General features: G+C 35.1%; 1 protein-coding gene across 1 annotated transcript; it reads right to left on the bottom strand.

The window, feature by feature from the left end:
* Nucleotides 1-11,225: 11,225 nt before the first annotated feature.
* LOC130939381 (uncharacterized) lies at nt 11,226-21,967 on the bottom strand. Its single transcript, XM_057867492.1, has 4 exons — nt 21,081-21,967; nt 20,704-20,969; nt 19,558-20,609; nt 11,226-11,246 (listed from the first exon to the last, which is right to left on the bottom strand). Exons 1-4 carry the CDS (start codon nt 21,965-21,967, stop codon nt 11,226-11,228), a joined length of 2,226 nt encoding a protein of 741 aa, XP_057723475.1.
* Between the last annotated feature and the right edge of the window lie 4,395 nt (nt 21,968-26,362).

Here is a 26,362-nt window from a genome sequence, read left to right as displayed (position 1 = left end):
GGTTGCACCCACTTATCAATTGGTCTATGTGTCATACATAACCTTACGTTGCACATTCATCATTCATCTCATTCTATAACAATTTTCTTAAGTCTTAACCATTGTTTACGAGGGAGTTTAATTTTGATAATAATAATTGCAGTAAAATAAAGTTGAATTTGTTTCCGGGTTAGTTTATTAGTCTACTTAAATAAGTATTAGAAAATTTGAATCTCATTTTTTATATACAACAACTCATTAATTTATGACAAATTCTTAAATTAGAGTTTTGGTATGTAATTAATTAGTTCTTAATTTATCGAATTAAAACATATTACACAAAATCAAAAAATAATAATGACAGTAATAATAATATTAATGTTTTGCTAACTTTGTTATTATGACGAATTGATTAATAATGATTTTATAGTGATATCTTTTTTATTTAAATAATTAAATTTGTATAAATAGGCTATTGAGTATTGAGTATTGACTATCTCAAAAGTTTAATAAAAAGCAAGGTGTTCTTTTGTTTCTCTAATATGAACCTTTTTTGTTAAAGTATAGTGGCTAATTGACCAATTCTTTATGCTTATAATCACTTTTTTTTATGCTTATAACCCACTTTAATAGATGTAACTGATGTAATACTGCATGTTTAAATTTTTTATAAATTAAGTCAAATAATAAAATTTAAAATAATATTAGTTATAATTAATTTTTGTTATATTAAATTAATTTAATTAATAAAAAAATTTAAATGTGTAATATTATTTTTTTGATATTTTTATAAAAATTAAATTATCAATACTTGATTAAAGACAAGTTAGTTTCTTTTATTTAATAAATTTAATTTTAATATATTATTAATATAAAATAATTTTATACGTGTATTTAATTATATAATACTACATTAATAAAAATAAATAATTTTTATATTAATTATATAAATAATTATTTAAAAAAATTGTAATAGTATAATTGTATACTGTGAGTACATTAAAATTAAACTCTTTTTTAATTATGCTCCTTAAATTTGATTAAAAAAATTATATTTAAAAAATAATATAAAAAAATAAAGTGATAGTATAATACACGAATTGTAGGATGCATTGATGCCGTTTATGATGGAAAACGCTTCTGAGGGGGTATAACTTTTTAATACCATATAATATGACACTCGTGACCAAGGCTTAGAATAATGAATAGTACTTAAGATTATTATATAGCACTATGAAATGGACCTATCTTTCTTGGAAAGCGAGGGAAAAGAAGAATATAAGCAAACAGTAAAGGGCTGGGATTGATTTGACAAAGCCATTGAATGGTTGTGATTGCTTTGTGAATGGCCGAGTGGTGGCCCTCAGTCTTGGACCATCAGATTCTCGCTTTCTGAAGCCTGTTAAAAGCTTGGAACTTGCATCCAGGAATTGGGTTATAAATGGAGTGATTTTTTTTTCATTTAATTTTTGAATTATAGCGTAAATAAATTAAATTGATCAAAATTTTTTATACAAAAAAAATATTAAATAAAAAATAGAATAATTTTTTGATTTATTTTTTAATTTTAATTTTTTTTATTTTTTTATTTTAATTCTTTTTTTGTTTATTATTTTTTCTGTATTATTATTACTTTTATTATTTTTTTATGTACTAAATGTAGGGATAAACGCAAATCGGATTAAATATTTATAACTCTTACGTTTGAATACGATCTGTAGATCGGATCTTAGATATATTCACAAAACATAAAAATATTTTAAAACTTATTTTTTATTAAAAAAATTAATAAAATCTTTTTTTCACTTTTTTAAACATGTTTATTCTTAAAATATTATTAAACATACTTTTTTTAGTTTTTTTTAATCACAAAAAGAAATATATTTTTTTTAAATAATAAAAATAAAATAATATAACATTATGATAATTATTAGTTGAAATAAAACATAAAAAAATATTTACTTGTTTATTTATTTATTTTACGGGTACCTACATTAAATTCGTAATATGATTCTATTAGTATGTGAATCTGACGGATCGGATCAATATTTACAATTTTTTTATCGGACTCAAATAAATATCATAAATACGCGAATCGGATCCAATTCATGAACACCCTTAACTAAATGCATTGAAATATTAAATGCATTGAAAATATATTATTAAAAATAAAAAATTTGTCTTCAATTTAAAAAAACATTTCCAAAAACACCCGTAAAAATTTAATGCAAGAATTAAATGTAGAAAGAATCATTGTTCTTAAATATATAAAGATGCAAATAGAATTGCATAAAAACTTCAATTATTTTAAAATTGTTGTAAAATAAATAAATAAAAAAATAATAAATATAAAATAAAAAAGTATAAATAAAAAATTCTAATATTAATATTCATTTATATTAACTTTTCATATGGTGCATGTACATATAGAGAGAAAAAAGTGTTTATGTTATTGTTGTGTGTGAGTATTTTATCCTGTCTTGAGAGATTGAATTCTTCACTATTAAAAAGTGAGCCGCCTATATTATGAAAAAAAATCAAAAGTCATTAAATAGGGATTCATCCATATCACATTCTTCCTTAAATGTCGTTTTAGGATTATACTTCATTAAAACTTTACAAATAAAAACTCAATAGAAAAAAAAATCTTAGTAAAGAAAAAGAGTACAATATCTTTTGTGATAAGGACTATTTCATTAAAAATCTTGTCAAAAAAACTTAACAGGAATAAAAATTTGACCAAGAAAAAAAGAGTACCACTTCCTCCTCTTGTTGACATTATTTAATATCTCAAAATCAATGCATTCCAATGTGATGTACCAATTTTTCAAAAGAGAATTTTGAAAGTGACTTTGTAAATAAATCTGCCAGATTATCGTTTGAGCGGATCTGTTGGACATCAATTGTTCCTTGATTTTGAAGGTCATGAGTGAAGAAGAATTTGAGAGAAATATGTTTTGTTCTATCATCTTTGATGTATCCACCCTTAAATTGAGCAATGTATGCTGTATTATCTTCAAACAGATTAGAACAGATGATGTAATATATTGGATTAAACTTTGAACCAAAAACACTCGTAACTTGCTTCATGTATCACTAGTATTTCAACATGACTAGAGGATGTTATTTATATTGTCTGTTTTGTGGACCTCCATAATATAGCTGTATCACCGTATGTGAATAGGTATTCTATTTGAGATATTTCTTTGTGTAGATCAGACAAGTATCTTGCATCTGCATAGCCAACTAATTGTGACTTGGATTTATATGGATAAAACAGTCTCATATCAACTGTTCCATGAATATATCAAAAGATTTATTTGATTCCATTCCAATGTCTTTTGGTTAGAAATGAACTATATCTTACTAGTAAATTTACAGCAAATGATATGTCAGATCGTGTATTATTAGCAAGATACATTAGTATTCCAATGACACTAAGATATGGTACTTCAAGACCAAGGATATCGTTATTTTTTTCTTTAAGATAGAATTGATCCTTTTTTACATCCAAAAACCTTACCATCATCAAGAATGGATATCACTTATCCATATAAAATATCTCCAAGATCTTTTCTATGTATGTTATTTGATGAATAAAGATCCCATTATTTGCATGCTCGATTTGCAGGTCGAGACAAAATTTAGTTTTTTTTTTTATATCTTTTTATCTCAAACTCTTCTTTTGGGGCTTTTATAATTGTTTGAATCTTTCTAGGGATTTTAATAATATTTCATTGACAATTGTTTTATTTCGGTTCCATTTTTCTCCTGTAAAAACATAATTTATCCAGATCTCATCATTTTCACAATTTTTAGAATTTTTAAATACCTGAATGTCTTCTGACGCCAAAATTATATTAAAATTTTGGACACCTGCTAGTGTCCTTTCTATGTGTTTATCCTTTTCAACAAGATTGGAGTACAATTTATCTCGATAATATCAAATTCCTCTTTTCTTTATCGAGGATTTTGTTTTTGGAACTAGTTGGTCTACCACGCTTTTGGCGTGTACTTGTTTCAGTAGTCATTCGTCCAATTGGAATATCAATTTGAATTGTAATATTTCAGTTGGTATATAAGATTTGGTTATCTTCTTTGTATCAGAAAATGTATCATATAATTTATTTGTTATTCTTTAAAAATATATAATCTTTTGAACTTTTAATTCACGTTGTCCTGATCGTGGATCTAGATGCATTAATGATGATGCATTCCAATTAAATTCTTTCTCAAGTGGCTTATTTTCTTCCTCCAGTGTTGGAAATATTGATTCATTAAAATGACAATCTGCAAATGAGCTTTAAACATACTCGTGTTTGTATCTCAAGATATCTCACTATAGAGGGAGAATTATATCCCATATAAATTCTCATTTTTTTTAAGGTTTTATTTTGATGCGAGAAGGTAGAGCAATTGAAAAATATATCACTACCCAAATAATCTAAAATGAAAAACATTTGGTTACTGGCTAAAAGCTAATAGTAGAGAAGAGAATTGATGGTAATTTGTTGGCTTCAAACGAATAAGTGATGAATCATGTAAAATTGCATGCCCCAAACAGCACTAGGATGATTTGTTCTCATAAGTAAGGGGTCTATCAATTAATTGAAGGCGTTTAATAAATGATTCTGCTAACTTATTTTGTGTGTGAATATGAGCTACTAGATATTCGACACTTATTCCGTTAGCCTTACAATAAGTATAAAATGTTTGGGAAGTGAATTCACCAACATTATTATGGCGAATTGCTTTGATTGGATTTTCTAGAAATTGTGCTTTTAATCAAATAATTTGAGCAAGTAATCTCGCAAACGCTAGTTTGCGAGATGATAATAAGCACACATATGACTATCTCGAGAATGCGTCTGTTAGGACCATAAAGTATACAAATGATCCACATGGTGGATGAATTGGTCCACATGTATCTCTTTGAATTCTTTCTAAAAATTCAGGGGACTCAAACATGATTTTTACTGTTGATGGCCTTACAATTAACTTTTCTTGAAAATATGTAGCAAAAGAGAATTCACTAGATTGAAGAACTCTCTAACTCTTTAGTGAATGTCCATGGGAGTTTTCAATAATTCTCCGCATCATGGTTGTTCTAGAATGTCCAAATCGATCATGCCAAATTATGAATTCATTTGAAATAGTAAACTTCTAGATTACAATGGTATGTGATTCAATTGAACTAATTTTAGTATAATATAACACAGAAGAAAGTGAGAGTAACTTTTTTAATATAACCATTTTATTTAAATCATGAGTTGTGATATATAAGTATTCGTGATTTTCTTCATTCATTATTTCAATATGATTTCCATTTCGGCAAATATCTTTAAAACTCAACAAGTTTTTTAGAGATTTAGTAGACAATAATGCATTATTTATTATGAATTTTATTTCTCCAGAAAACAAAATTATATTTCTTCCAGAACTTTCTATCATAATGCCTGAACCAATAATGGTGCTAACACATTCTTCTTTTGATACAAGATGAGTAAAATATATATTACTTTGAGAGTGGTATACTAACTTGCACTATTCTCAAGACAAACATTTTCATTATATGTTCTTGCCATTTTCTTTAAAGATAAATAATAATAATAAGATGATAAAATGAGTAAAAATACATGACAATAAAATTGTATTCTTAATTAGAACTGTTTGTCTAAATAGCACTGTACATAAAAATAATAGCATATACTAAAAATTATTATTGAAGTTAAAATACAAATGTCTGGTATAGAATCGATGATCCACTTCGAAAAATAGCTCATCAAAAGTTGAAATTAATTCCTACAACATTTACATAATTCACTTTTCTAGGAACATAATTGAATCTAAACACAAATAGTGGGTATAATATTAAAATCGAACATATTCAAGTGAGACCTAATTGAGAATGAATACATCCAAGTAAGAATAATTGAAAAATATAATCTGATTTGTTAGTATAATTGATATTAGGATAACATTAAATCACTTTTATAAACGTTAGGGATGCAAATAGGACGATTTAAACGTTAGAGACACAAATAGGAGTTACCCCAAATGTCTGAGATAAAAACGATACTTTACTCTTATTATTATTATTATTATTATTATTATTATTATTATTATTATTATTATAGAATTTGACATATTTAGTAATTTTTTTAATTCTTAAACATAAATATATATTTTATATTTTATTAAATATTATTTTTATACATTATACTTGAAATTTAAATGCATAGGAAATAAAACTTAATAAAAAGTTTCTTACATTATTTATTTACATAAGTACTTAACGAATCTAAATATTAAATTTTTTCATCATTGATTAAATGACCAATATTTTCTTCGAGATTTCAAAGAAATCAGATACTTCATAATGAGTGGTATAATTTTCAGCAACATCCTTTGAAATAAAATTTGTCTCCTTTTCTTTGTTATCATTTTTCAAAGATGCTTGATAAAGATCAACCAAGTGTCTTGGGATATGACAGGTACGTGACCAATGACCCTTTTCATTACAACAGAAATATTTATCCTCTGTTGATTTATTTTGCCCATTATTTCTTTCTTTATCTCATTTTTGGTGAGATTCTTTCTTGTGAAAATAATTTTCTTTCTTCCATAATTTTTCTTGTTACCAAAGTATTGCCATTGACCTCTTTCGAGATTATAATTTGCTGCTTTGTTTTAGAAAATAGGACGGTGCCAACTAGGCACACTTTATGATTTCTTAAAAGCAATTCATTGTTACATTCAATAATAAGAAGGCAAGAAATTAGTTTAAAATATTTTTAAATTCTTTTTTTCAGTATTACTGCTGCATGAGCACATTCAAGACATGGAAGATCGAAAAAATTTTATTCGTGATGTAATTCGGAATATTGTTGAATTATATTCATTTATGGATTTAAAATCCTGTAAATACAAGTGTGTCAACTCATATTGGACTTAAGGAAGTATCACTATTTTTTATGATTATATCTTTCTTTAAGATTCTTCCACAAATCTGCATGATCTCTTAGTGCGAGATACTTATTTTTCAATCATTCATCAAGATGTCGACGAAAGAAGATCATGGTTTTGGCTTTATTCTTCTGTGATGTTTTATTTCCAGCCTTAAGGGTATCTCTAAAATCCATTAAATTAAGATAAATTTTGACATCTAATATCAATGACAAGTAGTTATTTGCAAATATATCAAGAGCATTAAATTCAAGATGAAAAAACTTTGATATAATGAAAATTTATTACCTGAATCTTTCTAAATTTTGATCAGAGTCTCGTACTGATAATGTGTTGTAAAATAAATAAATAAATAAAAAAATAAATATAAAATAAAGAAGTGTAAATAAAAAATTTTGGTATTAATATTATTATCTCAATATACTGAGATGATTTATATATATATATTAACTTTTCATATGTTGCATAGTATATTAACAGAGAAGTGTTTATGTTATTGTTGTATGTGAATAAAAGTTATATCTTCAAATTTTATTAACTTAAGTCTGTTTTGAGAGACTGAATTCTTCACTATTAAAAAAATAAATCGCTCATATTATGAAAAAAATCACAAATCATTAAATGAGTATTTATCTATATCACAACAAAAATAACAGTTAGTAGTAATCCCAAAAGATTATATATGTGCTAAATTGGTATTAAAAATATTAGATGCCTAAAATTCGTCATTAAAAAATACAATCATTAGTTTAATTGTTTATTTTCGTTAATTAGATTATAAAATGTGACGTTAAAAAATGAGTTACGTTAGTCTTTAAATAAATATTGGTTTTCTTGTAAATCTTAAACTTTTAATATTTTTATTCCTACTAATTTTAATTTTATTTATTACCTACCTAAACAAATTTAAATCTTTCCATAGGGAATAATAGAAAAACAAATATAATTAATTTTATTATCTTTTATATATATTAATATATTGAATATATTAAAAATAAAAAATTAACTTAATTTTTAAAAAATAGTTTCCCTAAAGGCGCCTTAAATAAATCTAAGACTACATATAATGTCGGTATTAAATGTCGAAAGAACTTTTGTTCTTCGTATAGAGTATAGGTGCATTGAATTGTGGTTCATTTTTTTTAATATGGAAAAAAATTTGTTTTTGTTAGAAACGAATCTTTTTGGTGTATATCCAGAGTGAATGCTGCACGTAAGGTTCAACACGCGATAAATATGCTGATTCAATATGTATACGACATGTTAGAGGCTTTTTTACATAAATAAACATTGGAAACACTTTAATTTCTAGAATAGGCATGCATCGAAATTTTTTCTTAAATACGCATGCTCATATCAAGACTTTTGGCCACAAAATGGAAATGCATACTATTTCACAACCGGCGTCAGCGAAATGGAGGAGAGAGGTGCAGGGTCTACGAATTCGTGGCTGCCACTAAGAAGATGAGGCACTTCCAAAACGGCGCACACGAAATGGAGCATCTCAAGCTCACCGGCCACGAAATGGGCTATTTAGTTGGCGGCGACCATGAATTGGGGTCTTCGTTTCTGGCGGGCACGAGTTAGGCAGTCAAAGCGGCTGCAGCAGGAAGCTCACATGCATTGGCGTGTTGGGTGGCAAGAGTGTATTGGAAATGGAGCCAAGAGTGTTATAAAAGGGGGGTGGGGAGAGCCTTCATGCACGGTGAAATTGAAATAGGGGTAGAAAAATAAAGTTGTGAGAGTGGTAAATGAAAGCTGATAGGGGGTGAGTTTGTGGTGTTGAGTTTTATAAAAAAATTAAAACTAAATATGAGTGGGGGAGGGGTAAACGTGGAGGAGAACTTGAACCAGTTGGACGAACTTCACATAGCGGCACATTTATTCCATAAGGTTAGTTTACCTTAAATAATCGGATTGCTATTGTTAGGGAATGTTATAACTAATTTCTTTGATATTTAAAAATTTTATATAGTATTCGTAACTGTTGTCTTTCTTGGCTTTTTATGTTGTAGCCCACATGTGTTCTTACTCCTCATGGCACGCTGGTTGATGTTTTCATGTTAGAGGCTGAGGATCCAACCATGGCTATTAGGCGGGAGAGGCTTGAGCCTTATCTGAGACGCACCGGATTTTATCATGCCTCACTGATCAAGCGCTTCGAGTACGACAATCCACTTATTAGTGCCTTTGTCGAACGATGGCGACCGGAAACTCATACTTTTCATCTCCCTTGGGGCGAGTGTACCATAACCCTGGAAGATGTAGCTATGTAGTTAGGTCTACCTGTTAATGGTCAGCCTGTTAGCGGTACGTTAAGGTCATGGAGTAAGTTTCACCAAAGAGATATTTGGGAATGGTGTCATGAACTTCTAGGTGAGGTTCCCGCCGGCCACGTAGGGACAACGAAGTACAACATCAAGTTGAAGTGGCTCAGAACTCGTCTTCTACAAATGCCGCTTGACTTAGATGATAATGGCCTCATGCAGTATGCACGATGTTACATACTTTACCTGTTGGGAGGCGTCCTTCTTCCAGACAAGGCCAACAACACAGTCCATGTTCGATATCTGCCTTTATTGGCTGAGTATGATGCCATAGGCACCTACAGTTGGGGTAGTGCCGTCCTCTGTTGGTTATATCGTGCTATGTGCCTAGCAACAGATTACAGTGTTGAGGGTATGGCCGGGTGTCACACGTTGCTCATGTCGTGGATATACTACAGATTACCGTTCTGGGCCCCGAATGTCACCACACCGTACAATTTTTCTTTAGCCACTAGGTATTTTATCGGTCTCCACACTTTATGAATTTTGTCAATTATCCTTTCATGACGGAAATAGATTTTTTAATTAAGTTTGACATTGTCAAACAGGTGGGCAGGGAAAAAAGGACAAAATGCCTATGCTGAGCAGCGCCTACTTAGGCACCGGTTGCGATTGGATAATCTGCAGGTCGACGAGGTTGGTGCCCGTTGTTATTAATATGTATTCAATAACACCTTATATGGCTGTTGTGACTGGGTTCCTTTTCTTTGCAGTTTGTTTGGCAACCGTACTTGGAGCCCTGGATTCTGTCTAGAGTTCCTGCCGAATTCCTCGGCCACCCGCATGGAGATTTCTCTACCGCCGTTGTGCCTCTAATATTTTTCAGGTGGATTGAGATCCTAAATGTTGATCGGGTGTTGCAACAGTTTGGGGGAAAGCAAGGACCTCCAAACCCTCCGCTTAATATAGATACCTTTCATCGACAATCGGCTCGTAATGATGACGGATGGTGGCCGGTTCGACTCTCCGAGTCGTTTGAGGTATGGGCCAACCGGCGCACGGATGCATACCGACTGCGGATTGATCGTGCAGATACATTGCGTCCCAGCCAGGATTACTATAGGTGGTACTCTCAGAAAACAAGGAGGTTTCTGTCCACCCCTGATGCATTACATGACCAGAGAGGTGACGTTGTCCCTGCAGACGCGCCGACGGAGTATGGAAGAGGCCCCGTGGTTAATTTGCCTCCGGTTCCCCGAGACCATCGGCGTCGCCGTCCCCGCAGGGCCAGAGTTGAAGGTCAAGCAGAACATGGGGAGGATGAGCAAGATTTTCCTGAACAAGACCGACCCAGTTTTGAGCCAGACATGGGACACCATATTCCATCGCATGCTCCTCCAGCTGCAGGGGACTACTACTACCCGCAACCTATTGTATCAGCGAACCCCCCCAGCCATCTTCCATTCAGCAAGTTATGCCATATCAGAGTAGCTTCGAGGTTGGGGGTTCATCCCAGGGAGGCACGCAGGACTTGATTGATTTTATGGACAGAGTTGGGTGGACAAACTTCTCTTCCTTATTCGACGGGTTGGACCATTTCATTCCTCAGCAGTCATCCCCACACACGCCCACAGATCTTGCACTCGCCCTGCCTCGCTCTGACACGTACACTCAGCATGCCTATGCGGGGAGGAGATCCGCTTCTGTTGGTGACACAGCTGTTTCTCCACTTCGACCATATGACGCCATGCAGATGCCCGGACGACGTCTTTCTTACACGGGGGCTGATGCTACACCGGACGAGGTTAAGGGACTTGCTGCTCGTCCCCGCCGGTACACTCGAGCCCCCTCGTGTGGCACAGGCGGTAGATTGGGTCACGAGCACCATTAGTGTTATGTTAGTTTATTTCTGTTGTTGTTTTTACATGTTAGTTTTGTTGTCTGTAATTCCTACTTGTTTACATTCGTTGGTTCGTTAGTTATTTAAGGCGTATGTGATGTTTCGTTACTTGTTTATGTGCTATTACCCTCACACTTTAACATCATTAAAATATAAACAAGAACGCAAATGTAACAGACACAACAAAATCAACCTTCAATAAATAGGTTTAAGATAATACATTTGGGAACAAAATACATTAGACAGAATTGGATGAAAGTTAGCTTGCCGAAACATGCGGACAACTGCGCCTGGTATGTCCTGGTGTCCTGCAAAGGCCGTACCTCTTACCTGGTCCCGGCTCAACCTCGTCCATTTCATTCCGAATCCTAGTAGACACCGGACGTCCTTCCATTGAATGTCGTAGGAGGGGGTTGGGACGAAGACGTTATCCTTCTCGAGGGGGCCACATCTCCTCATCCGGCATTGGCTGGAATTCCCTTTCGTATACCCGAAACACGCTTGACAAACCCCGTTTTGACGGTTTATCTTGTATTGATTTTAGGGGATTTTATAACCTTTTACCCACATTTATCCATTGAAATAGCATGGTTTTATAACTTCTCCTTTAATTGTGCTTAAGAGTGAAAACATGCTTTTTAGGTCTTAAAATAGCTAAATCTAATTTTCCTTGATTCCATTAGATGCCTTGATATGTTTGTTAAGTGATTTAAGGTTTAGGAGGCAAAGATTGGATCAAGGGAATGAAGAAAGAAGCATGAAAAGTTGGAGAACTCATGAAGAAATGAAAGAACCGGAAAGTTGTCAAGCCAACCTCTTCGCACTTAAACGACCATAACTTGAGCTACAGAGGTCCAAATGATGCGGTTCCAGTTGGGTTAGAAAGCTAACATCCGGGGCTTCGAAACGATATAAGATTTGCCATAGTTGCATCGCGCATAGGGGCGCGCACGCGCATGGTACGCGGACGCGCCGATGGTGGCACATGACCCACTTAATGCAACACGTGGCCAGCGATTTTAGAAGCCTTGTGGGCCCAATCCAACTCATTTCTGATGCTATTTAACCCAAGGAGTAAAGAGGGAAACACATGTTAGTTACCATTAGTCATAGTTTAGTTTTAGAAGTAGTTAGAACTAGTTTCTAGAGAGAGAAGCTCTCACTTCTCTCTAGAATTAGGATTAGGATTAGGTTTAGTTCTTAGATCTAGATTTAGATTCATCTTCTTCTACTTCTATCTTCTCAATTCCTTGTAGTTACATTCATTCTTCTCCTACTCTTTTGGTGTAATCTCTTTTATGTTGTTCTTATATTTTGTTGTAGATCTAGTATTGTTTCTTCTACTCTCTTTCAATTCAATCAAGGTAATTCATAATAAATGTGTTTCTTTTAATTGTTGTTGTTAATTCCTTTTAATAATTGTTGTTAGATTTTATTCTTGTTGTCAATTTACTATGCTTTTCTTTTGTGCCTTCCAAGTGTTTGATGAAATGCTTGGTTGGAATTTAGTGTAGATTTTGTTCCTCTTGGCCTAGGTAGAGTAATTAGTGACACTTGAGTTATCTAATTCCTTTGTTGATTGGTAATTGGAGAGATTGCTAATTGGTTTGGAGTGCACTAAAGCTAGTCTTTCCTTGGGAGTTGGCTAGGACTTGTGGCTCAAGTCAATTCATCCACTTGACTTTCCTTTCTTTAGTAAGGGTTAACTAAGTGGTAGCAATGAACAATTCTCATCACAATTGAGAAGGATAACTAGGATAGGACTTCTAGTTCTCATATCTTGCCAAGAGTTTTATTAGTTGTTAGTTTATTTTCTTTGCCATTTATATTTCTTGTCTATAATCTCAAAAACCCCAAAACAACTCACAACCAATAACAAGACACTTTATTGTAAATCCTAGGGAGAACGACCCGAGGTTTAAATACTTCGGTTATTAATTTTAGGGGTTTGCACTTAGTGACAACCAAATTTTTGTATGAAAGGATTGTGTTGGTTTAGAAGCTATACTTGCAACGAGATTTCATTTGTGAAATTCTAAACCGTCAAAAATCCAATCGTCAAAATGGCGCCGTTGCCGGGGAATTGCAATGGTGTTGTGTTATTGGTTATTGTATATATGTGAATATTGTGAATAGCTTGATTTTTGGATTGCTTGTTAGTTTTTGCTAGTCTTAGTATTTTGTTTCATTATTTCTTATTAGTTTTTGTTTCTTATTTTCTCTTGCTACTATGAATTCTCACTTTGGCTATGAGTGTAATTACAACCATGTTGTAGGTGATGAGAACTATAATGAGAATGTGTATCAAGAATGGGATAACCAAAGGTGGGAGGAACCATATGCTTATGATCAATCCTCATGGCAACAACCCCCACCAATGCACTATGAAGAAGAGCCATTCTATGATGCATACCAATCCAATGGCTATGGTGAATCTCCTTGTGACTTTCAAGAACCACCACCATATGCCTATGAGTCATATCCTCAACATGAACCTCAACCACACTCTCAAGCCTATTTTCACCAAACACCTCCATATGACCATGATTCATATCCACTACACCAACCACCTTTTGAACCATATGAGCCATACATGGAACCACAATTCCAAGATTACTACTCCCAAGAACCACCTCAATACACACCACCACCTTACCAAGAAGAACCACCTTCCTATAATGAACCCTTTCTCCAAGACAATGAACCCTCTTATCCACTCCAATCTTCAATGGATGAAATCCTTAGCCTTATACTTCAAGGGCAAGGAGAAATGCAAAGGGAGACACTAGAATTTATGGCTACTTTGCCCAGGTAGTAAGCAATTTAGTCTCCCAATATTTGAGTACTCAAGGCACTCCCATGGTTACATGTGGAGAATCAATTGAAAAGCATAGCATGAAGGAGAGATTGGAAACTCCGGTGGAGAGTGAGGAATGCTACTTTGTGTTAGAACAATTGGAGGAACCTATGGTCATTGAAGAAGAGGAAGAAGTGGTTGAAGACTTAGGAGATGCGGAACCCCCTTGGGAACTTAGAATTGAAGAAAACCCCTCCAAGAAGATTGAATTTGATGTTGAGGAGGGAAGTGCACAATCTCCAAAACAATTTTTGAATGAAGACTTGGAAGGAATGAAGCAAGAATTGAGTCCCCTTGGTAATGAAGATCATGCATCCAATTTTCTTGGTGGAAAATCCTTCAAATTTGAAGAACCTTCTCCCAATGAATTTGAAAGTGATGTGGAGGTAGATTTCTCTCAACCTTCCATTTATGACTTGAGTGATGGAGAAGAGTTAGATGAAGTTGATGAACAAATGATTGAGAATGAAGGAGTTTATGAAGAGGTGGAGATTGACAAGGAAGAAAACAAGGGAGTGGAGTTTACTAGCACATTGGAAATACCTCTCCCCAAGCCACCACCATCCACTCTCTCATTCAAGTGGGTAAATTCCTTATACTCAAGCTTTATTATTCCCCTTGAATATGGTTTGCTTGAAACGGATGGTCAACTTAGATATATTTGTGGCTTTAAGAGTAAAAAGGAGATGGTTAGTGGTTGGAAATTCCATCCTAGGTTCATCATGGTTACATGTCCAAAGCTTGATAGTAAATGTTGGTGTATAACTAGAATACATAGGCCTAGAAGGATGTTTGGTCACTTTGTTGAGAATTCACCTTGCTCACCACCCACATGGATTAATGATAATCAACTTGGAGATGGGTGTGAAGACAAAATATGGGATCCGGGAACACATGAGGATCAACATTGGGAGCCCATGGTTTGTGAAGAACTCCATCAAAGCTTGGAGATATTAATCTTGAATAATAAAGCTTATTGGAAGTCCAAGTATTGGTGGAAGTTCCAGGATGAATACAAGCACAAGCCACCTTGAGAGGAGCTCCCCATAAGTCCAACTTAAGGACAATAAACAAAAGTGCTAGGTGGGAGACAACCCACCATGGTAAAATCCTTTCATTTTCTTTTTTTGTACATATTGGTAGAACTAGTTTAATTTCATGTTTAGATTAGTTGGTTGAGTTTAATTAGTATTTTATCATGTCAAATAAGGTTTTATGGTATTTTGGTAGATGCTTGGAGGTTAGAATGCTTGGATTGGTGCAAAAACATAGCAAAAAAAAAATTTGAAAAACAGAGCACCATCCACGCGTACGCGCACTTCACGCGTACGCGCACATCATGCATTTTGGACCATCCACGCACGCGCGCCATGCGTGCGTACGCGTGGATTGAGAAGTTCCACATTCCATACATTTTCCAGAGAGTTATGCCTACGCCACGCCAACGTTGTGCCTTTGGCACAACCCCACTTGCGCGCATGCGCACATGACGCGTACGCGCCACTCTCGAAATAAACCATCCGCGCGCGCGCGGCATGCGCGCGGATTTCCTTCCTTCACCACATTTCTTTTCTTCTCCTCTTTCTATTTTTTTCCTTCTCATCTCTTCTTCCCTTCTTCTACCCCTCATCCAAAACTTCCAAACACCATTGATAACCATTTATTTTAGTTAGTTAGTTAATTAGTTAGTTAGTTAGTTGATTAGTTAGCTTTAGTTTAGTTTTCATTTTATTTTCTCTCTTTTCATTACAAGTGTTGGATTATTGACTTTGTTTACTATGCATTGCTTCCCCCTTATTGCCTAAATGCTAATTTAGCATTAATGTTTTTAGATAATCTTTGTTGGATCCTATGATTGAGGTTATATTTTGCTACTTGGTCTTGAGTTTTTTCATGCAATCTTTTGAAAAATACCAAGTGATGAGAATTGCCTTCGAGCTTGTAACTCTTCTTGAATTACATGATTTGGCCACCATGTGATTTGAGCCTTATTTTGTGATTAGGCAACCTCTTGATGGATGATGTTGTGCATTTACCTTAATGCATTGTACTTTATGATTATATGCATCCATATGTGTTTGGCTTGAATGCTTTCATGCTTCTTTAATGCTTGTTTTACCTTACAAGTTCACTTAAAGCATATCAAGCATAGTAAAATGAGTAAAGTGCATGCTTCTTTTGTGACATAACTTTTATGCTAATGTGTGTTCTAAACCGTGCAATTTAGAATTCACACACTTATTTGTCATTAATGTCACACTAATTCACTCACTCAATTCTAGTGATTTACCTCATTCCAACAATTATGCTTCCTTGCTTTTGTATTACCCTACCTTATGGTGTTATATTTTTGTTTTTCATGATGAATGCACCACGAGCAATAACGGAAGAAATACTAAGAACACGTAGCAATCCGGAGAGTCGTCGTACCCCCTTGCTCATCTTTGAGTGCACCGAGGACGGTGCAAACTTTTAAGTGTGGGGAGGTCGTCCGACCGTTCGACGATTTTGGGTGACAAGTTTCTAATCCCAACACTTTTGCATTTCATTCTAGGATTTTAGGATTTTTACTTGCATTCTCTTAATTTTTGCATATGTATACACAATAAGCTTAGTCAAAATAATGAAAATTTTCAAGATTTCTATCTATAGGGCACCTTAATTGATTTGAGTGAAAACTTTTCATAGAACTTGCTTGAAATATATATATTGTGGATCATATTTTTGAGCTAAGAACACAAGCTTGCGAGATTCGAGCCTAATGGTGTGGTTACATCTTATAACCACTTATTTTCCCTTCTTGTGTGCATTATTCTCTTTCTATGATTGTAATCTTTGATTTGTTTGATTCTTTATGTCCATTATTTTGTGTATTCATGCATTTATATGATTGAGGCCATTATTTCGTTAGCTCACTTACCCAAATGGCCTTACCTTTTATCTTTCTTTGTTAGCCAAATTCGAGCCTACGCTTAACCCACTTGTTCTTTAATTTAGCACATTACAAGCCTTAAAGCGAAAAAAAAAACAATAAATGTCCTTAATTTGGATCTTTGATTGGCTTAGGCTAGTGTGTGTGAGTATCACTCAAGTGTGGGAACTTTGGGACATTGGTTGGGATAAAAGGGTGTTTGTGTTTTGTATCTTTATATTGGGGAATTAGTACATACTCAGGTATTGATTAAATGTATAGACCTTATGCATTGATGTTCTTGTGTATAGTTTGAAATAAAAAAGAAAAATAAAAAAAGAGAAATAAAAGTGAAAAAGAAAAGAAAAGAAAAGAAAATATAGAAAAAAAGAAAGAAAAAAAGAAAGAAAGAGAAAAAAAAAAGAAAGGAATAAAAAGGGGACAAAATGCCCCAAATCAAAGTATAGTCCAATAAAATCAATGCTTAGGTGTTGTGAAATTAAAAAAAGAATACATGAGTATGTGAAAGAGTGAAAAATGGGTAGTTAGGTTGGAATTTAATTGTATAGGATGTCATAGGTTAGGTGGGAAGTTTAAGCTTATCAAAGATTCAAATTTCAAACTCACTTAACCAAATATGCATCCTACCTTGACCCTAGCCCCATTACAACCTAAAGAAAAGACCTCATGATACTTGTATGCATGCATGAAATATATGTCGATTGTTAGAAGAAAAACAAATCTTAGAAAGCATGATTAGGAGAGAATTGAGTGAATCAACCCTAAACACTTGAGCGAATAGAGTGCAAATACATCCGGTGAGGGTTTGATGCTTAATTACATGTTTCCACCAATGATCATCTCCTTTCATGCAAGTTTGTAAAAGTATTTAATAGCTCAATTCAATTGTGGTTTGGCATGGTTGTTAATACCTTTTGCCCTTGTGCTTATATATGCTTCTTGGGAATTAATTTATTTTGACCAAGCAATTGCATTCATGTAGATAGTTGCATGTAGGTAGATTGCATTTAGTTAGTTTTCATTGAATAAATGTTGATCCCTTTGCTTTCTCTTGGTTTAAGCATGAGGACATGCTTGGTTTAAGTGTGGGGAGGTTGACAAACCCCGTTTTGACGGTTTATCTTGTATTGATTTTAGGGGATTTTATAACCTTTTACCCACATTTATCCATTGAAATAGCATGGTTTTATAACTTCTACTTTAATTGTGCTTAAGAGTGAAAACATACTTTTTAGGTCTTAAAATAGCTAAATCTAATTCTCCTTGATTCCATTAGATGCCTTGATATGTTTGTTAAGTGATTTAAGGTTTAGGAGGCAAATATTGGATCAAGGGAATGAAGAAAGAAGCATGAAAAGTTGGAGAACTCATGAAGAAATGAAAGAACCGGAAAGCTGTCAAGCCGACCTCTTCGCACTTAAACGACCATAACTTGAGCTACAGAGGCCCAAATGATGCGGTTCCAGTTGGGTTAGAAAGTTAACATCCGGGGCTTCGAAACGATATAAGATTTGCCATAGTTGCATCGCACATAGGGGCGCGTACGCGCACGGTACGCAGACGCGCCGATGGTGGCACATGACCCACTTAATGCAACACGTGGCCAGCGATTTTAGAAGCCTTGTGGGCCCAATCCAACATATTTATGATGCTATTTAACCCAAGGAGTAAAGAGGGAAACACATGTTAGTTACCATTAGTCATAGTTTAGTTTTAGAAGTAGTTAGAACTAGTTTCTAGAGAGAGAAGCTCTCACTTCTCTCTAGAATTAGGATTAGGATTAGGTTTAGTTCTTAGATCTAGATTTAGATTCATCTTCTTCTACTTCTATCTTCTCAATTCCTTGTAGTTACATTCATTCTTCTCCTACTCTTTTGGTGTAATCTCTTTTATGTTGTTCTTATATTTTGTTGTAGATCTAGTATTGTTTCTTCTACTCTCTTTCAATTCAATCAAGGTAATTCATAATAAATGTGTTTCTTTTAATTGTTGTTGTTAATTCCTTTCAATAATTGTTGTTAGATTTTATTCTTGTTGTCAATTTACTATGCTTTTCTTTTGTGCCTTCCAAGTGTTTGATGAAATGCTTGGTTGGAATTTAGTGTAGATTTTGTTCCTCTTGGCCTAGGTAGAGTAATTAGTGACACTTGAGTTATCTAATTCCTTTGTTGATTGGTAATTGGAGAGATTGCTAATTGGTTTGGAGTGCACTAAAGCTAGTCTTTCCTTGGGAGTTGGCTAGGACTTGTGGCTCAAGTCAATTCATCCACTTGACTTTCCTTTCTTTAGTAAGGGTTAACTAAGTGGTAGCAATGAACAATTCTCATCACAATTGAGAAGGATAACTAGGATAGGACTTCTAGTTCTCATATCTTGCCAAGAGTTTTATTAGTTGTTAGTTTATTTTCTTTGCCATTTATATTTCTTGTCTATAATCTCAAAAACCCCAAAACAACTCACAACCAATAACAAGACATTTTATTGTAAATCCTAGGGAGAACGACCCGAGGTTTAAATACTTCGGTTATTAATTTTAGGGGTTTGCACTTAGTGACAACCAAATTTTTGTATGAAAGGATTGTGTTGGTTTAGAAGCTATACTTGCAACGAGATTTCATTTGTGAAATTCTAAACCGTCAAAAATCCAATCGTTAACGCTCTCAACACGGTAGACTAAATCAACGTACTGTTGCCAGTCCAATCTCGCATATGCGCAAGCGGCCAAAGCATGTGCACAGGGATAGTGTAACGTCTGGAAGAAACCACAGTCACATCTGCGGTACTGAAGGTTAACCCGGAACCGTGACTGCACCCCTACATCAGCTATCTCGTCAACCGTGAAAATAGTAGTATTCCTATCGTATGACGTCACTAACATCTGTGGAATCCCCTCACGGTTCGCTAGTATGACTTTTTGCAAGAACTGTGAGAACACCTGACCGCTTGCAATCTGCGCTTGTGCTTGCCGACCCTTGAGGACGAATAACTCATTCAGGCGATGGTAAGTAGACTTGACAATTGCACAGACTGGTAAATTTCTAGTGCCCTTCAGCTCAGAGTTGATACACTCAGAAAGATTGGTCGTCATGTGACCATATCGTCGGCCCTCATCAAGGTGCTGCAGCCATTTAGGTGGCTCTAACCCTCGAATCCACTCTATCATCTGCGGAGATGTAACCGGATCCTCGCTACTGATAAGCTCCAGGTAGTACTGCGACTGCTCTTGCGTCTTCGAATATGCAGCATTAACCAGGTGTCTTTTGGCTTCCTTACTCTTGAAACTGGTTGCGAAGTTGGAGGCAATATGTCGTACACAATACACATTGTGTTCCCATCCACACCCCTCACGCTCCAATGCGGCCTTTATTGCCGCATGCCTGTCGGATATAAGCAGCACTCCTGGCCGAGTTGCGACATGCCTCCTCAAATTGGTGAGGAAGAAGTACCATGAATCTGTGTTCTCTCTCTCGACAAGTGCGAAAGCCACCGGTAGAATGTTGTTATTGCCGTCCTGTTCTATGCCCATGAGAAGGGTGCCTGCGTACTTACCATACAGGTGTGTTCCGTCCACTGACACAAGTGGTTTACAGTGCCTAAAAGCTTCAACACATGAAGGGAACGACCAAAAAACCTGGTGAAACATGACACTTTCACGGTCAAGTCTGTTTCCGACATAGTACGGCCGCGTTTCGAGGTCAACAATTGTCCCTGGTGCAAAAATCTGTACTAAGTTATTAGCATGTGAAGGACTCAAAGGACATTAAATATCAAAGACCATTCGATAATAAAACGCATGTAATACCTGGGATGAAAGCTTGCAGAGCATTGAGGTATCTACGCAGCTGGTCATACGACTCGTCCCAATCACTATAGATCCTTGCGATTGCCTTTTGCTTCGCGTGCCAAACCTTCTTGTATGACACCTTGTAACCGTACGCTGACTCTACCGATCCTTGCAATACCTTTACACATATTGTCGCATCAGCATGCACCATGGAAAATATGTGTTGACAGATGACATTGCTATCTAGTTGAGCGTGGTCTTGAGACACTGAACTTGCCAAGCAACTGTGAGGCCCTTCGTACTTTCGGATTTCCTAAAATCTAAAGAACCTCGTCTTCGTAACCCGTACCATCCAGCGACATTGATCCCCGAACTGCTTGCATCGACATACATACCTAGTTTGGTCTGACTCTACCACCTTATATTCTGCACTCCTGCGGATGTTATAGTTTTTGACTGCTAGCATCGGTGTTTCCCGATTAGGAAATTTTAACCCAATCTCGAGCTCCATCTCTCCTGACAAAGGGTAGATGCTCGGTCCGTCCTCTGCATTACTGGAATGCATTGCTCCAAGATTTAGGGACAGGTAGTGTGCTGGTGTGGATGATGATACACCACCACCTTCCGGTTCAACCCGTGTTGCTGGAACATCATTTTCATCCAGAGGCTGCATCTCCGGAACGGCTTCTGCCTCACCATCATTGAAATCTTCAATGTCATCCTCGTCATACGTATCTGCAATAGCAGCATCAAGAACCATATCGACCCCAAAATGTGTAAAAGGGGCGGGGCGTGCTCCACGAATACCTACACTCTGTTCTCGCGGGACGAACGCGTTGAAACTTGGACTTGGGGCCCTACTAGTATCCCGAGCCGGAACAAAATCAGCCGCCCCAACATTTCTCACACCCTCCACATTATTTGAACTGGATGAGCTTCCACCAATATCTTGAAGATTCAGACAAAGCTCCAACGAATAGATGCTTCCTATGCTGCGATGGTAAGAAAACATCATCGACACATGCTGATCGGATTTTATTTGCATTTTTTGATAGGAAAACGAGTTGGCCACTACAACCGGCATCCTATAAGTCAGCTTTCTGATTTCTTTTTTTCCAACCATTCCGGTATGCATCAGAATCAGATTCTTCAACTCTTGCAACGATGTTTGTGGTGGAATCATTATCCCCAGTGGATCATCGCAAACGAATGTAGTACCTTCTGCTGTATGAGAGATTTCACCATTTGGGTATATAATCACGTAAACGTTCTCCGAAGCCATAGAAATAGCAAACAAGTATTAAGACCAGAAATTCTTTAAGAAAGAAAGAGGGAGAAGAGATTGAGAGCAACTTTCGAGAGTGAGAGGAGAGTGAAGCTAATGCCTTCTTTCGGGTCATCTACGAGCCTTCATATAGGCAAATTCTGGTCTCAATTCGTGGGCGGTACACGTGATTTTCATCGAATTCGTGACCGCCGCCCCAGGTTTTCCCATTTCGTGGGTGGCAACCACTAGATGGCTCTCCCCCCATTTCGTGGGTGGCAGCCACTAGATGGCTCTCTATTTCGTGTGTGCCAGGGTTGAGTTGGACCCTACACCTCTCTCCTCCATTTCGCTGGCGCCGGTTGTGAAATGGTATGCATCTCCATTTCGTGGCCGAAGGTCTTGATATGAGCATGCGTATTTAAGAAAAAATTTCGAAGCATGCGTATTCTAGGAATTAAAGTGTTTCCAATGATTATTTATATAAAAAGCCACATGTTAGATGCGTGACAACATAACGGAGTGTTAATTGTTAATTTATTGTGATTTCAACACGTAACTTGCAATATAGATCTTCTACCTATAAAACCAAAGCTTTTTTATTGGTGTGATGGAAGGCGCTGCAAATATAGTGGTTTACCATAATAGTAAGATTATATGAAATATATATGAGAAGGTGAGCTTTGCGTATGAGAATTCATTTTCGTTTGTAGTTCTATGCACTATGATGTTCGCGGAACTACAATACGGTCTCTATCAAAGGATAGAGAGTGATATTTCAAAGGTGAGAAATATTTTCTACAGAATTCGATTATCGTATTTGTTGGCTTAATACAGTTTGAGATTATGCCAATCGTTGACGAAACAAGTATTCAGCGGATGTTTCATATTCACCAGCAAACTCAGGTGCAACACCCAAAGATTGAGTTGTATATTGAGTTTGAACATATAGCTGCGGATGAGATTCAATATGACTTAGACGTGCAAGATGATAGAGTTAAAGACGAAGGAATAAACAATGATAGCGAAGAGGAGTTTGAAGCTATGTACGAAGTCGGTGACAAAAACGAGGACGACCATAGGAGTGGTGAGGTAATCACGGAAATTTTAGTGGTTCAACCCGTAGTCATTCAACCCATGGACGTTCCACCTTTTATGTGTAGTTTGGATCTTGATGCCATACATACACCAAAGTTCCTTAAATATGCGAACAAAGGTACATGAGGAGTGGGTAATATATTTTTGTTAATTTTTTTGGACGAATCAATGAGCGACAATTTATTTATTCTATAGGCGTTGTTGATCCTGAGGATGGGGAGTTCAGAATTGGAATGGAATACAATTCTAAAAACTCGGTCATCGCAATAATTTGGAATTACACTATCTCCAGATGAGTCGATTACGTTGTTTATGAATCTGAGCCTCAGACATTCTATACGAAAAGCAAGACTTATGGACGTGGATGCGATTCGCTTATCCGAGGCAACTTGATACAGAAGAAAGGTTGTTGGGAGATTCGAAGATATAATGGGAGGCACACGTGTTCCATAGGAACGATTTCACAGGATCACTCCAATTTGGACTCGAACACGGTTGCTGAGGCTATGAAGCCATTGGTTAAATCCGACCCATTCATAAAGGTGAAATCTGTAATTGCGAAAGTTCAGGTAAGGCTCAACTACATCATTAGTTACCGAAAGATTTGGTTGGCAAAGTAAAAGTCAATAGCCAAAGCTTTCAATTGATGGGAAGAATCTTACCAAACTTTGTATAATGGAAGTCAAGAGGTGGACGGTGTTAGAATATTTTACTGGGTATTCTAAAATTTCAATTCATGCATTAGAGCATTCAAATATGCGAGAATTCAGGTAGATGGAACCCACCTTTACGTAAAATATAAAGGTTGTCTTTTGGTTGCAGTTGCGCATGATAGGAACCAAAACATTGTGCTAAATGTTTTTGCCATCGTGGAGGGAGAGACCGCTATTGCATGACACTTTTTTCTTAGTAATTTATGAAAGCATGTTGTTAGAAGAGACGGCATGAGTATAATCTCTGATCTTCATGAGTCAATCCGAAAATAAAAAATTACTACATAGAATTCCGATTTTTTTTTTGTGTGTATATTATTTATTAATTTTAATAATAAAAAATATAAAATATTTTATTATAGCAAAAAATAAAAAAACTTACAACCTATCCAATAAATATATTTATTAATAATTAATTAATTAAATAATAGCAGGAAATAAAAAAATAATAACAAAAAATTTAAGAAAATAATAACAATATTATCGTCACGAAAAATCTACAAGAAATAAATCAAATGATTAACTATACTAATATTACTAATAATAATATTAACCAAAATAATTGCATTCAACATATTAACCAAATAATAAGCTTTAAATTAACGAGAATAATAAACTTATATAATTATATTATCTCAAATAGTTGATAATATGTTCTGCCATGACGTATAATCACGTACTATTTTTACTAAACTCGAGTTTAAAATTTCTGATATATAAATCTCATACCTAATACACTAAAATACTCTAAAAAATACCAACTCTCTAAAAATCACTGAACTAAATACTCTCAACTTTCTTCACAATGTGTTGAACGGGTGAGGAGGAAAGCCGGGTGGGAGGCTTTAAAAGCCAGCCTCTACGTCTTCGCATGTTTCCAGAGCAGTAGCTACTCTGTACATGCAAACATCTTGGTACCATGCAAATAATGTGTTGGTCAAAGAATATCTGAAAAGTTACAGATTTCTTTAAAAAAAAAAAGCAAATAAATATCTGATAAAGCTAGTGCAATACATAGCATATGTGTTGAAAAAGCTACTTCTACCGCATACATCACTCTACCTGCATGTTGATGGAGACTTGTCAAGTGTCCCACTTCCATGCAAAACTTAGTTGGAATTACAGCAAAATGCTACCTATGTGTTGATATAGAAAATGTTGTAGTTTCACAATGTGGCATATTTCACCATTATAAAATATAACTCTACAATACACTATTATTGAGCATAAAAAAATATTTCTATTGATTTGTATAAGATTTTTGATCAATTTCAAAATAAGGGATTGATTAATATAATCTATGAAAGATTATAAAGGGTTAAATTGGTATTCAAAATATCATATTCTTAAAAATAATTTTTAAAAAATATAATTATTTTTTTATTATAAAATAAAAAATCTTTATTTCTAAACAAAATTTTTTCTAACTTTAATTTTCAAAATCCTTTTTTTGGTGTTGTGGACTTGTGGGCAAGTTTGTCGCTCCCCTCGGCAAGTCTTGTCATTTTCACAAGGTTTGCTATCCTCCTCAACGAACTTTAAATAGGTTCTCTAAATATAAAATCTTGTGGTCCCCTCTCATTTTCACTTTTCACCTTTTCACTTTGTCACTCTTCCTCACTCTCATCCTCTCTTCTCTTATAAGACTTTTCATTTTCGGCATTTTTAACAACAACAACAACAACAACAACAACAAACCCTTGTCCCACTAAGTCGGATTGGCTACATGGATCAAACAACGCCATTGAGCTCTATCATGTATCATGAATATAGAGAGATCGTTTACATGTAGAACTCATTTGACAACCTCATGGATGGTCTTCTTATGTCTTCCTCTGTCTTTTACCCCTTGTCCATCTTCCATCTCATCCACCCTCCTGACTGAGTGCTCTGTTGGTCTTCTTCTCATATGTCCAAACCACCTGAGATGCAATTCTACCATCTTTTCCAAAATAGGTGCTACTCCAACTTTCTCTCTCTCTCTCTCTCTCTCTCTCTCTCTCTCTCTCTATTTACATCAAGAGTACGAATGAAGTTCTTAGGGCCCTATCTATCTAGATAACCCGGACACCTACCGAACATCCCTGAAGGATGGAACAACATGATGAAGAAGGCGGCGAAAGAAAGATTGATCTTGTCTTATGAATAGATAGGAAGAGAATCTGATCAATCTAGGCAATCTTGCGTGTAAGAACAAGCAAGAAGAGATCGAGAGGAATCTTCCCCACTACGCCGTATAAAGAGGATTCATCTGCTTAAGATCTCTCTCTCTCTCTCTTTCTCTCTCTCCCTCTCTCTCTTATATTTTTGTTTCTTATTCTATCCAATCGCGTATGACTACTCATCCATCTCAACATCTTCATCTCTGCCACACTTAACTTATGTTCGTGCTCCGCTTTGACCGTCCAACACTATGTACCATAAATCATAGCCAGTCTGATAGCAGTGCAATAGAATTTACCTTTAATTTTTAAAGGCAATTTTTCGTCACATATAAAACCAAACGTACTTCACCATTTTGACCAACCTGCTTGGATCCTATGATTTACATCTTGTTCAATTTCTCCATTATCTTGTATGATGCACCCAAGATACTTAAAAC

Source organism: Arachis stenosperma, chromosome 7 (assembly GCF_014773155.1).
Source record: "Arachis stenosperma cultivar V10309 chromosome 7, arast.V10309.gnm1.PFL2, whole genome shotgun sequence".
Taxonomy (NCBI): Eukaryota; Viridiplantae; Streptophyta; class Magnoliopsida; order Fabales; family Fabaceae; genus Arachis; species Arachis stenosperma.
The sequence above is the reverse complement of the archived record's forward strand: the minus strand, read 5'-3'. Positions and strand labels throughout refer to the sequence as shown.